At 37.0% G+C, this 18000-nt stretch overlaps 1 protein-coding gene and 1 non-coding gene across 3 annotated transcripts in view; both read left to right on the top strand.

The window, feature by feature from the left end:
* Nucleotides 1-18000, top strand: part of LOC138702968 (sodium- and chloride-dependent GABA transporter 1-like) — a 135939-nt gene that overhangs the window by 83494 nt on the left and 34445 nt on the right. For both annotated transcript variants that reach the window (XM_069830408.1, XM_069830407.1), the window contains exons 4-5: nt 8041-8169; nt 15959-16061. In XM_069830408.1, coding sequence (XP_069686509.1) covers nt 8041-8169; nt 15959-16061 — 232 coding nt within the window. The remainder of the gene's footprint in view (nt 1-8040; nt 8170-15958; nt 16062-18000) is intronic.
* Nucleotides 16553-16625, top strand: TRNAN-GUU (transfer RNA asparagine (anticodon GUU)). Its single transcript has one exon. It is a non-coding gene; the product is annotated as a tRNA-Asn (tRNA).

Below are 18000 nucleotides of genomic sequence, written 5' to 3'. Positions count from 1 at the left end.
GGGAGAGTCGGGTAGTATCGGACATCGGGTAATATCGGACAGTGAGTTTCTTTCATCTACCACACGATGATAGTACCTGATTGACATGGTTACGTTTCTGTGATATCGCATAGAGAAACGTAACCATGTCATTCAGGTACTACCATATGGTGGTAGATGAAAGAAACCCACTGTTCGATACTACCCGATGTCCGATACTACCCGACTCTCCCCTATACAAATTATTCCTAAATTAGAGAATACAGATACCATAAAATTAATTTGTATACAGATAAATGTACTTATTCAAATTGAAGATATTAACAAATTTTTAACTTTCTTGTTACATTTTCTTGTTGAAAATTGTGAGAGTAATTTAGTTACAGAATTATAAAACCGACAGCTGAAATGAATGCTATATTCTAAAGTAGACAAACAGATATGAAAAATTTAGTTCCTACTAATGTTAATTTCTTTTATTGGGTTATTTTACGACGCTGTATCAACATCTAGGTTATTTAGTGTCTGAATGAAATGAAGGTGATAATGCCAGTGAAATGAGTCCGGGGTCCAGCACCGAAAGTTACCCAGCATTTGCTCGTATTGCTCAACCAGGTAACTTGCCCCGACCGGGATTCGAACCCGGGCCACCTGGTTTCGCGGCCAGACGCGCTGACCGTTACTCCACAGGTGTGGACTACTAACGTTAAATTATTATTTTTTCGTAGGTACCACAATTATTTGTCTCTATTGTTATTTCGATTTTTATAATAAAATTTTAACAACGCATGTTTATAAATTTGTTCAATTTTATATACATGAAGGAGTTAGGTACAGCTTACAGAAGTAAAATTTTGGAAATATTCAACATTTTTTTCCTCCATTACTGTATCTTGTACAATAATGAAAATTGGTATGTGTAAAACACTGTGCAGTGATGAAGCGTTTCTCACATAACTAAAAAACTATTCGACTTTCTGTAATGAATTTTTTTGTGTATTTATGCATGTCATACCTACAATATGAAGCGAGATCACCTCTCTGCTTTTGATAGATTGTCTGATAAAAAAATTAATTCATTTTTAAAATGGTCAAATATCAGTATTTTCTTCTAACACAAAATAAAAAAAAAATTACTTATTGAGGAATGTAGTTGAACGAGCATGATATTGTAAACATGAATTTCAGCAATAAAATAAAAGAGAGAGAACATGGAAAAGTTAACAAGTTTATGAGTTATGAGGGAAACGCTTCATCACTGCACAGTGAACTGCCACCATTATGAATTTTGAAAAGAAAAATATATATATTTTTAAAATCGTAATAGTACATTATGCAACGAGCCTAAAATGTAGTAATTAAGACTCGAGTATGTTTTCATACGAGCGTCTTAATTACCATTATAGTCAAGTTTCATACGACTTTTTATGCTCGACCATATTTCTAACTTGAAATTATTCATAAGTATTCATGTTATTTTTATCTGACTGAGGAGCGGAACTGACCTTGTGCAATACCTCATAAATTGTGAGATGTGCGCAGACGCGAAAGTATTGATTTTTTTCCGAGAAACAGATGTCGACATTGACCTTGACATTGAAAAACGAGATGACAAATTGAATTTATTTGAATATTATTTACAATTAACGCAAATTATTATAGTAACAGAACTGACTTTATTTCAAATATAGGTGATTTATTGATTTATTGTTGTCTTTCGATTGCATATCCGAGAATAATCGATACTTGCGCTTTCATATTGCTACAATGGTATTTTCTGATTGGTGGAACACCTGAACTTTAATGAATAAGTGTACTTTAATGAGGTCCATTAAAGGGCTGCTGCCAGGTGTATAATTACTACATTTCGGCATGGTCGAGCATAAAAAAATATATTTTTTTTTCATATAGCAGAAGGACAGTGTTTTATACATACCAATTTTCATTATTGTACAAGATGTAGCAATGGAGGAAATAAATGTTGAATATTTCCAAAACTTTTACTGCTGTAAGTTGTACCTAACCCCTTAAATTCAAAATAAATTAATTTCTTGTCTGATCAAAAGGTTTCCTTAAACAAATTTTAATTAAAATCCAGACATGGGAAATTGTAAAATGGACTCGCTAGTATTTAACCTCTTCCATTACTATATATTTTACCAGTTTTGTGAGAAAGTGTCATATTTTTTATTTTCGTAAAGAGGTAATTTAATACTGCAGAATCACTGTACATCACTAATTTTCTTACGTACCTAAAAAAATCACTATGAAATAGACATACATTCATACCTGAATTATTATTCCGAGTTATCTCGTGCACCTTGATTCCAGCTCTGGTAGTTGTCCCACTTTGATTTTCTCCTGAACTATTTACCAACTTATGTTTTTTTTTATGGATTAATTTATGAGGTACAATACCAGTGCTGTTATCAAGGCGTTAAATGTGCTTGTCGTGTGATAGACTCGAAACCAGGGTATTACGCACAGTGGAACATTGCATTCCGAACAGTAGTATCTGCTCTCCTATACGAGAGCGTTTTGGGAAGAATGTGTAGCAGTCATTGAATATTTGTACCAGTACAGTGTACATCTGTTCTTCAGGTTTGTGAATAATGTTCTGCAATATCACTATGCCCAGAAGTACACGTATTTCAGAGTCTGTAGTAGGCCGCCACGAATTATTTTCAGCATTCTGTGAACACTTATTAGCATGCCGAATCGTCTCCTCGAATATAATGTTGATGAGGTCATTATCAAAGAATAATTAAAAAAATTGAGAATTATCGTTATCAGAAACAATGTTAAAATTTCAGGGAACGGAGACCTCGGAGGCGCAGAAGAAATGGTGCCAGATGTCTTCTATTCAAACCGCTGTCGAAGAGACGCGACATCAACTGATCTGAATTTGTTTGTTGGTCTATAACTTCGTCTTCTGATACCGATGTTTCATTTCCTAATTTTCTACAGGAATATATTCCTGATCAAAAGTTTCGGAATCACTAACTTGATCCATCTTTACACAAAACAGCACAAAAACCACTAAACACAAACAGAAGCCGCCAAAACTAACTAGCATCTACTCATTACTCGTACTGTATGTGAATTCTATATGAGCGTAGAATTCCACTCGCAAGGAAGAAGTACAAAAAACACTACCAGATATAGCAATATCACTAACTTCTTGTAGCCATCTAGTGAGGAAAAGGTTAATAAAAGAATGGAAACGTATATATTCGGGATATAATCTTTAGCAGCGAAAATGAGACTCAAACGAGTTAACTCGGATTAATAAATTTTGACACAAGTTAGCAACCAGAGTTAACTCGGGTTAATCAGGGAAGTGGTTAAACCAGATTCTCAGGCATGAGAAGCTGTTTGAGTAAAGAAAATTAGCCTGTGCGTGAAACTAGGTCTTCTTGAATGTTGTGCTTCTTACAGCCTTAACAAGACTTCGAACTTGAGAAGTGGAAGCTCTTTTCTGAGCGCTGTTATGTAAATGCCTTATGCAAATAGTGCTGGGGTCCAGTTTTTTCTGCATCTCGCTAATCTAAATAGAAGTGTGACGGACGTTAAACGTGTTGTAATTTATTTTCTTGTCTGTGTCACAAGCCGCGGCTCGTTCCTAACAGCGGAGGCGTTTGTGGTTTTAGCAGGCCAAGGCGTAATTGAACTTCTCGGGGTGTTAAAATGTGTCCCAAGGTGATACAATAATTTATATTCGCTTCAGCGCACTTTAAAGTATAAAAATATTGAGATTTTATTAATGTAACGCCTTGAATTCATCCTTGGCGATCATCTTAGTGACAGGATAAACACATACTGGTAACAACCACGCCACCTGGTGCAACTTCCTTTGTTTAACCGTTGGATGTACAGTGAAACTTCTCTTAACGGACACTTCCCAATAGCGGACTCCTCTCAATAGCGGACATTTTAAAATTTCCTTGCAAAATAACATTGGCCCTTATGATAAAATTCTTCCAATAGCGGACATTCTCAATAACGGACGCGGACACTGAAATTATCTCCCAACAACAATTAAAACTTCCAAATAACGAAGAGCGTGAAAGAAAATAAAGAAACAGACGGTTGTAAATTAAACGGAATTCTTTGCAATAATCATTATCATGCATTTGAACGTTCTTGTACTTTATTGAAGGTAAGCAGCACAGTTGTTAGTTGTGATACTGTTCGTGAGCAGTCCGTACTTTCTTAGTTTGTCAAAAATGTCACAAAAACGTAAACGTTGGTCACTAAAAGAGATAGTGGGTATTGTAAAGCACAGTGAGGAGGAGAAATTAAGTGTTTGTGAGCTGGCCACAAAGTTTAATGTGGGAAAAACTCAGGTTAGTAATGTTTATTTTATTTACGAAACATTTACTGGTACGATTTCTCTCTGGATGAATACTGTAAACAATCTCACTGTCTACTGTTCTGTACTGTAAAATATAGTGTTGAATATGTATGAGAAATTTTAATGTACTGTATATTACATACTAACGATTTTCTAAATATCGGACACTTCTCAATAACGGACATTTAATTTTTCCCCGGCGGTGTCCGCTATTGGGAAGTTTCACTGTATACTTTTTTTCGTCAATGGAAGAAGTTCACCAAACGTTTTTGTGAGAGAATTTTACTCGACAACATTGATATTGACCTCCAGAGCCGTAACGCTATCATCAACCCGCATGCACGTACAGGGATATCATTTTATTTTACTTGCATTTTTATTGTACCTGCATTTCTGAATGTACTTCACTCTCGCCCCTTCACTAATGTCCTTGCTCCCGTCAGACACACAAACTTACGGCCGCTGTTGCATTCAAAGTCTTCAAGCAGTGAAGTAAACACTGCAGTGTATAGTGTGTTTCAGAAATATGGTTGCGTTTTCTATAGAAGAAAGAACCTATATTAATAATATCGTACCAAAAAAATTATATTCAAGAAACGATAAATTCAATTTCAGAGAATATACTTCAAAATGTTTTTAATAATATGCGTACTGAATTGAAGCCTGCATTGTAATGAACGGCAACTATTTTCAGCAAATTGTTTAAAAATTCAGATTAGCTTTTTCTGAATTGAGGTGGCTAGAAGCAAAGGAATGCTAGTGACATTTGTAATAACATGAGTTAAGTGCATCCAGTGTAAGCAAAAGTATCTAAAATTTTAGTGGCAAAGGGATATTTTAATCGCATCACACATTAAAATTCAAATAAAAAATTTCACCGATTTTACGAAAGCTTAAATATTTAAACCCCATTTTCTCAAAAGTAACTTAAGTGTACTTACTGCCCTTTACTTATGACCCCCTCAATTTAAATGCACTCTCTATATTGTATGATAACATCAATAATTAATATGCTAAATAAAGTAGACATTACATAACGAACATAGCCGCCTGAAAAGTTGAGTTTTTGAAAAAAAATGTTACTACTCTACCGTATTTTGATAAATTCCGTAAAAGTAATGATCAAACTGAAAATCGTAATATCGTATTTCCCTACAACATAAATGGATACACTACTTTTCTCTCCTCCTATACCTAGTAAAATGATTCGTTTACATATTGCACTAGCAATATCAAACTCCTGTAATGGAAGGGGGAAACAGTGTTTCCGAGCATAGCCAGGTTAATGTTAAAAATGTTGGTAAAAATAAAGTGATGTCCCTGTATAATCAGTTCAGTGCCCCCAATTCACTAACATTATTAAGCATGCCTGGAGAAAAGCTACTTTTCCAGTTGAATGTGATGCATTTGAAGCTCTTGCCAATGTTATCTGGGACTCTGAAGATTCGAGTTGCTCAACTCCCATTCATTCATTCATTCATTCATTCATTCATTCATTCATTCATTCATTCATTCATTCATTCATTCATTCATTTTATTCCCTAGATCTTACATCAGCAATGAAGCTTTAAGATGTGGAACAAGTCAAAATTTTACAATATTACAATTACAATTTTTACAAATTTTTACAATATTTTACAATTTCTACAGTTTTACAATTTAGAAATTTTCTACAACTTTTACAGTTTTGTGCAATTTTTTACAATATTTTGGCGAGATGTAGTGAGATGAGGTGAGGTCCGGGGATTCGCCAAAAGATTACCCGGCATTTGCCTTTTGGTTGGGGAAAACCTCGGAAAAACCCAACCAGGTAATCAAATCAAAGGGGTGAAATGAAGTGATTCCGAGGACTCGCCATAGACCATCCGGCTTCAGTCCCACGGCTGGGGAAAACCTCGGAAGAAACCATTCAATGAGACCAAATGGGGGATCCAACCCAAGCCCGAGCGCAGCTCCGGATCAGCAGGCCAGCGAGTCTGCCGACTGAGCTACATCGATGGCTCTATTAAAAATATACAATACATAGCCAATCAGATTATTAAATTTACAAACGCAAACGATCATTCATCAGTTGAGCTATATGTATAATACAAAACAAGTTAATTAAATTTAAGGCATAAACAAGTCAATCAGTTGTGATATACAGAAATTGATAATACATATCATGCAAACTACTTCAAATTACAAACACAAACAATTTATCAATAGAGCTATACAGATTACTATTCAATTTAAAGCATATACAATTCATTAGCCAAAACTATACAGACATATGCAATACAAAGTAAGCAGATTAATTCAATTTACAAGCATACTTTCATTAAGCTATACAAATTTGTGCAATTAATATTAAGTAGATTAGTAACAGCACAAATGCATCAATCATTCAATGTGCTTATTGTCGTTTACATTAATTGTGCTTAACGTATTTCTACATCAACACTCATAAACATGTTTAAGTATATGTGACAGCTAAAATTAATAGAGTAATCATTATTTATAGCTGAGTTTCCTTTCATATTCATTATTATACCAATAACAGACTGTCTAGGCTCATAAACATTGTATTAACACCTCTATGGACAGCTACAATTGGTACCATAAACACTGATTACAGCTGAACTTTCCATCTTATTTGATTTTATACCATTATCAGCCAGGCACTTCGCGAATGTACCTTGTCAGTTGTTAACCGCTTAGAGCATTGTATCGCGAGAAATGCAAAAAAAATCACCTCTAGCTTCGTGACTACGTACAAGACCACAGTCTGGTATATAGTCACGAAGCTCAATACGTAGGGAATATGCATCCATAGATAGTTGCTAACCACTAGAATCGCTACTATCGCCTCATCACAGACAATGTGAAATAGTACTGGCACAGTCTTTTGTTCCTAGTACCATCAACAACTCAAGCTTCGTGACTGTATATACTATAGTGAGGGTCACATAAGAATAGTTCCTAAACAACAAATATTGTCATCTTGTCAGTGTTGCCAACTGTTACCAGATATCACACGATCTTGCGTACTAAATGACTTATTTACTTACCGTACTTAATGTTTGAAGGTTATTCTAAATAATTCAATAATTTGTAAGATATTTTCGTAGGCAAACTATATGGGAAAGGGATCAACATGTCAAGTATCTTGTCTGGAAATACGAAATTCATTGGTTTGACTAAACAAATGACTCACGAGACATAACCTAAAAATGTATTTTGTTTGACTACATGAAATTATTAGTACTAAATCCCAAAACGTACTTGACTATAGTCTTGAATTATAATCACAACGCAACACATAAAATAGCTATTATGTATTAATATTAATACTGATATTAATTAATTATTACTTATTAGTATGTTAAAATTTCAATAGCTTCCAGTAACCGGCTCAGAAATCTAGTACAATTTTAATTTCATGGAACTCCAGTACCGATAAATATTGTCGATATTTGTCTCAGCTGCCAACATACCTGTTACAAAATCACTACCATTTGTAGTATTTGTCAGTATCGAAATTCGAAACGAAGTTGGCAAAAGGAAATTCAACCTGCAAACTAGAAAATCACCACAATCCACTAGCATTTATAGTAATGGGGGAAAAATTGTTAGGTTTCACCCTTGGGGTATGAAGTAAGCTGAACCGGACTATAGACTGTGACTAGATTGTGACAGATCTATAACTGATCACTTGTGTGTTTCAGGTGTTGGCTACGCAACGATGACCATCGTGTTCTTCCTGGACATATATTACTGCATCATCATAGCGTGGACGATATTCTACTTGATAGCAACGTTCGTGAGGCTTCCAGGCTTGCCCTGGCAAACATGTGGTACGTTGCTTCATTTAACTCTCATTAGGGCCATCTGTAAACTATTTGATCAATTGAGGCCAAGAAGACGCGTTTCCGGAAAGTGGGAATCGCAGGTAACTATTGTAGATGTCACTAGTAGTAAAATTTGTAATATATTTTTCCAACTTGTGTTACCTGACGTCATTTTCAAGAATATTATGAATGGTACAACATTATTTATTTATAAATCTGAGACTGACTTCGTATAATATGATTCGAGAGTTTTGTAAATATATGTGAAATCTGAGAAAACGTGCATATTACAGCTGTTATATTTCTTGTCTTAAAAATGTAAAGAAGCGTTCATTAGTATTCTCGAGAGAAATGTATATTGTTTTTCGAGAAGTTTGGGAAGAGTGGCGTGGTATAGAGATGTTCACCTAAAAGAAATCCTAAAAAATCTAAATATGATATCCATACTGACTGGCGTGCAAGTATAGATATCCATACTGACTGGCGTGCAAGTATAGATATCGATACTGACTGGCGTGCAAATATAGATATTCATGCTGACTGGCGTGCAAGTATAGATATTCATGCTGACTGGCGTGCAAGTATAGATATCCAACCAAACTGACTGGCGTGCAAGTATAATATCCATACTGACTGGCGTGCAAGTATATATATATATATCGGTACTGACTGGCGTGCAAATACAGACATTCATGCTGACTGGCGTGCAAGTATAGATATCCAAACTGACTGGCGTGCAAGTATAATATCCCTACTGACTGGCGTGGAAGTATAGATATCCGTAATGACTGTCGTGCAAATACAGATATTCATGCTGACTGGCGTACAAGTATAGATATCCGTAATGACTGTCGTGCAAATACAGATATTCATGCTGACTGGCGTGCAAGTATAGATTTCTATACTGACTGGCATGTAAATATAGATATTCATGCTGACTGGCGTGCAAGTATAGATATCCAAACTGACTGGCGTGCAAGTATAATATCCATACTGACTGGCGTGCAAGTATAGATATCCATACTGACTGGCGTGCAAATACAGATATTCATGCTGACTGGCGTGCAAGTATAGATTTCCATACTGACTGGCGTGCAAATACAGATATTCATGCTGACTGGCGTGCAAATATAGATATCCAAACTGACTGGTGTGCAAGTATAATATCCATGCTGACTGGCGTGCAAGTATACATTTCCATACTGACTGGCGTGCAAATACAGATATTCATGCTGACTGGCGTGCAAGTATAGATATCCGTACTGACTGGCGTGCAAGTATAGATATCCAAACTGACTGGCGTGCAAGCATAATATCCATGCTGACTGGCGTGCAAATACAGATATTCATGCTGACTGGCGTGCAAGTATAGATTTCCATACTGACTGGCGTGGAAATACAGATATTCATGCTGACTGGTGTGCAAGTATAGATATCCGTACTGACTGGCGTGCAAATACAGATATCCATGCTGACTGGCGTGCAAGTATAGATTTGCATACTGACTGGCGTGCAAATACAGATATCCATGCTGACTGGCGTGCAAGTATAGATTTACATACTGACTGGCGTGCGAATACAGATATTCATGCTGACTGGTGTGCAAGTATAGATATCCGTACTGACTGGCGTGCAAATACAGATATTCATGCTGACTGGCGTGCAAGTATAGATTTCCATACTGACTGGCGTGCAAATACAGATATCCATGCTGACTGGCGTGCAAGTATAGATTTCCATACTGACTGGCGTGCAAATACAGATATTCATGCTGACTGGTGTGCAAGTATAGATATCCGTACTGACTGGCGTGCAAATACAGATATTCATACTGATGATTGCAAGTACAGATATCCATACCGACACCGATATTCATAATGATAGGCATTCAGGCACAAATATTCATACTAACAGGAATACAGGTACAGATAATCATACTGGCAGGCGTGCCTGCATATTCAAGTATACAGAGAATTAGACATTAAGGAATAGATACCCTCACAGGTAGAAAGATAGGGCAGAGGCACTAACACAGACCAGATCGCTGCTCGTACTTGTTAATCAGAGCTGGGAATGCTGGGCGAGTAATCGCTTTGCGGTGTCCGCAGCTTTGACCCTACTTCTTAATTAAACATTTCCCGAGCTAATCCATCACGCCTTGACCTCTTTCAGAGAGCGCCCACCTCTGGTGAGCTCACTTGGTTTTGTTGAGGTCAAGATGTCTGTAGAAAGTGGAGGAGCCGTGGCACAGTGGGCGGCTTGTTGACGTCCCAATTCGTTTCGCGCCAAATAGTGCTACCAGCCTTCCTTAGTTCACAGCTTGTCAATGAAATCCTGGTTAGACCTCCAAAAGCCGTCGTTATTATGACTGGCGGTTTTGAGATCGCCCAATTACAGTGTCACTCATACGTGTTCTTACAGATTTCGCGCAATGCATAGGATAAATGTGACCAAAGAGACCTTGTATCGATTATCCTCAGATTATATGAAATTTGTTGGGACTCGGAAGCTGTAGAATGGATTTTCTTCGAGTGCAGTAGCTTCTCATGGAGCAGACTTTACTTTCAGATTATTGCGGCAGATTATGGACTAGGTGGCCTAGAGAAAGGCGGAATTTTTTATATCTTCATGACTTTCATAACGGCTCCGCCATCTACCAAGCCTTCTACAAATTAAATTTAGTTCTGAAAATCACCATATCGTTTTGCTCTTCTAATAATCTATTTTTAGTGCAGAGATCAAGAGAGTATAGGAGTTCTATCTCTCTAACGTCCATATGATGATGATGATAATGATGATGATGTGGTGATTATTATGATGATGATACATTTTAAATGTTGAAAACTTATTTTACTTACTTACTTTCTTACTTATAAATGGCTTTTAAGGAACCCGAAGGTTCATTGCCGCCCTCACATAAGCCCGCCATCGGTCCCTATCTTATGCAAGATTAATCCAGTCTCTATCATAATATCCCACCTCCTTCAAATCCATTTTAATATTATCCTCCCATCTACGTTTCGGCCTCCCCAAAGGTCTTTTCTCGTCCGGCCTCCCAACTAACAATGTATATGCATTTCTGGATTCGCCCATATGTGCTACATGCCCTGCCCATCTCAAACGTCTGGATTTAATGTTCCTAATTATGTCAGGTGAAGAATACAATGCCTACAGTTCTGCGTTGTGTAACTTTCTCCATTCTCCTCTAACTTCATCCCTTTTAGCCCCAAATATTTTCCTAATTACTAATAATAATTTGAAATTATACAACATATTATCTCAATATAATTCAAGCTACATTTTCTTTGATATCTCTTAAAAATGAACTCCATACTCTTTTAACAGAAATATTGTCTTAGATGCAATATACTAAGCCTTGCTTACCACTGTTTTCAGTCGGTTCCCCTTTAATGCAATCATTCCGCCGGATTCTAGCGGCAACTTCTCCTGCTCTCTAGCAAAGCGTGCAGTATAACTATTCACTTGCAGGCGTAAATCAATTAAAGATGTAATAAATTGACTCTGCTTCCAACAAGTCACATTTCTTATAGATGCGTTGAGAGGATAATATTTTGGACTTGGCTTTTCTTGTGTAATTACATTATGATAGTAACTATTTTACAAAAATATAAGCTCACATTTTAGGATAGAAATTAGTCACTGTAAGGCTGTAATACAAAGATAACAATCAATATTTTTCTCAATTCATTTAATTACGTCATTTTTCAGATCTAAAACGTCAGCTTTTGCGAAAATAATTGTTGTTAACATATAGGCCTATAATGAACTATTCCGAGACCGAAAATAGCATTTTTTAATTTTTTGTTTGTATGTCTGTCAGTATTAAAATAAAGACGCTTGCAGCTTGTTAAAAATAATAGTTTGAGTGCCGCATCAGTCTATGTAGAGATAGTATCATGGCTGTCCTTGATAAAAAATATTTCCTTAAATTATCTTAAGAACATAAATGTATTTCCTTCAATATACAGCCATATGCATGGTGTAGGAAGCCAAATGTTACAAAGTAATAAGATGGGTGTAAGAAGCCAGGAGAAACATTATTTCATTAAGCGTTGTATGTCATATTACGCGTTGTTATGGCAACTCTTGAAATTTGAGCAGCGCGTGAGGACATCGCTACAAAAATTTCTGGTATTATGATTAGCTGTAATAGTTAATATACGTTACAAGAGCGGTATGTTGACGTTTTCATGGTCGAGGAAAAGAATGAAAAAGCGAAACGTAGTTGAGCTTTTTTAATTTCCGAGAACATGAAAATAAACATACCGCTCGTGTATCGTACATTATTTTGTGCGAAGATCGTTTATTACATACCTGAAAGACGAATTTCTAATTAGTTGCAATGAAATCTCCATCTTGGTTTCTGTTTAATGACGGCAACTTTAGAAAACAAAAATATCTATACTCCAGCAGGCCGTGATATACGTTTGTCTTTTTTTCCCCCAGTCTATAAATGCGAACTTAAAACAAACGGTAAGGTTATGTAATGATTTATTTTTCGTTTTAATATTTTAACAATATTATTTATATAACATATTGCAGTAATAACATCGGCATCTGGAGTCTTGTTGATTTTTTCACGGCTTCCTTAATATTACTTGTATCAGGAATACAATAGCTTTCGTGGAGTAGTAGAGTTTACTTAATTTTTGCAAATATTTTAAAAACAATAATTAACAGTGCAATTTAGGTGAAATTGCAGTGGTAAGTTTCCAATTTATAATTATTACTATGTTAAACGTCTCTAAAAATAATATGTTAAAAGCCTAAAGCAGTAAAATGAATGTCGCGCTTAAGCGGTAAGAAGAGGGAAATTGTTATGTGTGTTACGTTGGGAATACTGAATGTGGTATTTCACACTTACCGCGTATTGGTTCTGTGCGGAAAACAAGCAAATACGCACGATCTCGCACAAAAATATTAACGTGCGAACTGTTTTGAGGGGGTGCGAGAGATGCTTAAACGATATCGGCCATTTTCTTACACAGGTGTGCTATGCTACATCTTCAACTTCAGGTAAAGGGTAAACTGCCTGCTACATATTCCACGAACCGCTTATATAGAGTGATTCACGAAGATTTACCGTCCTTCACGGAGCTTATTTCTGAAGACATTTTGAGCAAAAAATGTCATATAAACATAGTTACTATTCTCAATATTTTCAGAGTTACACTAATTTAAAGTTGTTTGTAAAATACGTTTTTTCTTTAGTTTGAAGGTAAAAGAATAATACAAATAGAGAATGAACCATTCAGAAGTATCATTTCTTTAATTGGCAAGTATTATAAAGTTAAAAATGTGCTGTGAATTCCTTAGTTGCTTCGTACAGACATCTGTTTCTGTTTTTAACTAGAAAATTGCATTGTTCTTACGCACTTATCACAGCAATTATTACAAATCACACCACTTCCACCGACTTAATTATTTGCTGTTCAATTTTGCATCCTAATTTACAGTCTTGGACAGTTTACAACACATTTTAAAAAATGTCGCCGTCCGCTTGAGTACACTTGGCCGCACGCTTGTGAACGGCACTCGTCGCTCTACGTAACTGCATACGGCTATCTTTGATTTCCGTGGCGCTCGCGCTGGCTGCTGACTGCACGCTGACCAAGATCACGCGTTCACAGCAATGCGTTCCAATAACGAAACGTAACTCTGTAAATATTGAGAATAGGACCCATGTTTATATGACATTTTTTGCTCAGAATATCTTCGGAAATAAGCTCCGTAAAGGATGGTAAATCCTCGTGAATCACTCTGTATTTTCAGACGTTGCCAAAGTTACGAGTTTTTTTTTGGCCCAAGTACCCAACGTGTAATTGAGAGGTTTGCCGGAAAAAGGGCCTATACGTCAATATGATGAATTGAGATACAGGCAATCTAAGATTTTAAAACGCACCTGAATAAAATGTTATACAGATAGTGAACAAAATTATATATTAAATTAAAAATCTTAGCGAGTATAAATGTTTTGTAGCATTTAGGCAATTTATATTATTAAATTTCCTTATATTTGTACCATATAAAACTTCAGTCTATACGCCCTTTATCCATTATAATGATTTGCTTAGGGGATTTAATGTAGATTTCAGATTTAAATTTCACACGGAATTGAAACAAAGATACATTTTATGACATTTATTATCTACTTCTAAAGTAATTTATATTATTTCAGATATACTGAGTAGACATTAAGTACGCAAAGCAAAATCTCTGAATATAACAGAAAAAGAAAATCTCCATTTTGTGTGAACATAAATAAATAAAATTTATTCTTTGTATAATCCTGATAACAATAAGCCCAAAAATCTGAATATTGTAACAAATCTCTTTGTAGAACATAAAATATTTCCGTCTGAATCTATGAGTTTCATAAGTTTGTTCACTCTTAAAGCAAGGACAATAATGAACATAAAAAGTAGTCAAAGGTAACAACTGTACTGACTAAATTGAACTATATATATTTGCTTAGTCTCTACCAAGAGAAAACACACACAGTACAGTATGCGATAACGCTCAGCACTAGCTCTACTTGTAGACTGACTGACTAAATCGGGCACGCACGCACGCAGCCCTGATCTGCAGGTATGTACAGTACAATCAAAACAAAATTTCGCTACTATAATTAGCTAATTATTCACTACATTTTAAACCGTTTTCTCGAAGAAGGGGATAGAGATCTATCCGCCTTTCTTCCGGCAAACCCCTCAATTGCACTGTTTGATTTGATGAAACATATTTATTTTAGTGCCCTATATCCACACTATTATTTTGTAACAATTTGTTTAAAACACCTTGTATGCAATTGCTGTAATTAATTATGTTATCAATAATTACAATATTGTTATTATTATAAAAATAAATTAATACCAAGGGAAAAATTACTATTTGAATGTGATTTTGATAAAATTCTGTGCTTAAGCTTCACTCTCAATCGAGTAAGAGAACTCAACAGTTTGTGTGAGAGATGCGATATTGCAGCAGAATAATACTGGGTGTTCAGTTTAAAGTGTGTCATGGCTCGCTGTATGCCGTCATGTGGCTAGCCGATGAGCCTAGAGAATTCAATCTTCCTACACTTCCGCAGAGGCGTATTACCTGTGTGCCTGAGAAGTTGCCTAGCAAGTACGGCGTTCATTCTGAAGATTACTTACCGATACGTACGGTAACGCCGGTAGTGGCAGGAATGTGAACTGTTTGGAAACACGTACTGAGGGATATGGGGAGAGGGTTAAGACGATTACTTACGTATTTGTTGACACAACGGTCAACATGGACACGAAGTATTTGATTTGTATTGTGGAATGTTGCCGTACGCAACCGATGATAACAAATGCCCTGCGTACGACTTGTCCGCGCAAAACACAGTTCGAAAGAGGTTATGGTAGCACACAGACCGTACAGACCGCCATCTGTTGCTACGACTTTAAAGTTATACCGTACATGTTCTGAAGTTCAGATTGAACGCCTTGATTAATAGGCAACTTCTCTGACATAAAAGCTGAAACTCGCTACAAATCGCTGACTCAAAACAGTGACGTCATGACACACTTTGAAATTACACCCAGTAGTGGTTTGTTGCTTATTCTTGTGAGACGGCGTACGCATGGTGCATGCTTATGACTGTGGGTGGCGTCAGTGGCTGTGAAAGGAACTGAAACAGTGACTGCATCCTGAAGACGTGCTGACGATCAAGTCGACGGACGGGTTGGTGGATCTCGAGCAGGAGGAGGACCAAGTAAATAGGCTGGAATTTTCTCTCTGGTTGCAGACAACTGGTGGAACACCCCCAACTGCTTCACCAGGGGCATGAACGCCTCCTTCGTGCACAACCACACCAACCACACCACCACTCCAGTGGAAGAGTACTGGGAGTAAGACTTTCCATTCACTCACGACTGCTTCTCTTATGCCTCCGAACCTTCCCCCCTCTCACTTATAGCTACAGTCAAGTAAGAAGGCGACGCGCTTCTGCGCACAGTCACGTGATCTCGTGAGTCATTCAGCTTTGTTCAGCCAGTGACCGCTGAAATAACCACATCAGTTGTATTCTGCTTGATAATTATCACATATAGAATGTGATAAATTAAGTTTTACAGATTATGAAGTCCACACCTGTGGAATAACGGTTAGCGAGTCTGGCCGCGAAACCAGGTGGCCCGAATTCCATTCCCGGTCGGGACAAGTTACCTAGTTGAGGTTTTTCCGGGGTTTTCCCTCAACCCAATAAGAGAAAATGCTGGGTAACTATAGGTGCTGAACCCCGGACTCATTTCACTGGCATTATCACCTTCATCTCATTCAGACGCTAAATAACCTAAGATGTAGATGTAGAGGGAAATATTGGATCGGTGTCTGGTAGGGTTCCCGGGTAGCTCAGTTGGTAGAGCGTTGGTACGTTAAACCAAAGGTCCCGGGTTCGATACCCGGCCCCGGAACAATTTTTCCCTCGAAATTATTCAAATCAACTTTACAGGGAGTTATACCTGACAGCTTGATTTCCATAATATACGTTACTGTTCGTCAACAGAAAACCACAATTTAAGCCACACAAAGCTAGTGTACACTCAATGTTGGTAGCTTGACGGTTGTCAGCCCACTTTGAGGTCTGTGGATATAGAGGGAAAAATTGGATCGGTTTTCCCTCGAAATTATTCAACCTAAGATGTTGATAAAGCGTCTTAAAATAACCTACTAAAAAACCAGATTGTGACAGGTTGTAGGGGTGACAAAAAACTGTAGTTAGCAAACAATGTTTATAATAATTGTTTTCCCAGCCACCGGCGTAGCTCAATAGTCTGATTCGGAGTTGCGCTCGGGTGTGGGTTCGATTCCCGCTTGGGCTGATTACCTGGTTGGGCTTTTTCCATGGTTTACCCCAACCGTAAGGAGAATGTCAGGTAATGTTTGGCGAATTCTCAGCCTCATATTGCCAAATACCATTTCATCAATACCATCGACACTAAATAACCGAGTAGTTGATACAGCAACGTTAAATAACCAACTGTTTCCCACCACACTTGTGATTATGAAATTTGTAGGAGTGACAAAAAATTATGGTTAGCAAACAACTTTTATAATAATTGTTTTCCCAGCCACCGGCGTAGCGCTGTCGGCTGAGGCGCTTCCCTGACGGTTCAGAGTTGCGTTCGGGTGTGGGTTCGATTCCCGCTTGGGCTGATTACCTTATTGGGCTTTTTCCGGGATTTTCCCCAACCGTAAGGCGAATGTCAGGTAATGTATGGCGAATTCTCAGCCTCATCTCGCCAAATATCATCTGGTATCACTATCCACACTAAATAACCGAGTAGTTGATACAGCTTCGTTAAATAACCAACTAAAAAAATTGTTTTCCACCACACTTGTGTGGCTCTAATAAGTTTCATAGTTCGTGAAGTACGAGCGCTTAATTTCACACTATGTAATTCGTGCTTATCTTACACCCCCCCCCCCTCTCCGGACACTCCGCAGTTAGTGCGCAAGAGCGCTCTATCCTGTTTATAACTTTGGACCTTTGACTTTCAAAAAGCTTATCACTTATTACTATCTGCTGATTAGTTGCTGAGTTACAGATGTTATAAATTATCATTCATTTCATTTCGCATATTCCATTCCAGAACTTCAACTTCAGGATAGCACTCCATATGGGACCCATTTCAAAGACGTATTCTACGTCAAAACATACTCATTTTCGTTGCGTACATAGCTTCTTTTTAAGTAAAAAATGTGCAGTTTTTAGTAGACAATCCATAAATATATTGCCCAATGTTTTACATTCAGAATACATTTGATATAATTACTTCAAGATCACGT

Source organism: Periplaneta americana, chromosome 7 (assembly GCF_040183065.1).
Source record: "Periplaneta americana isolate PAMFEO1 chromosome 7, P.americana_PAMFEO1_priV1, whole genome shotgun sequence".
Classification (NCBI taxonomy): domain Eukaryota; kingdom Metazoa; phylum Arthropoda; class Insecta; order Blattodea; family Blattidae; genus Periplaneta; species Periplaneta americana.
The sequence above is the reverse complement of the archived record's forward strand: the minus strand, read 5'-3'. Positions and strand labels throughout refer to the sequence as shown.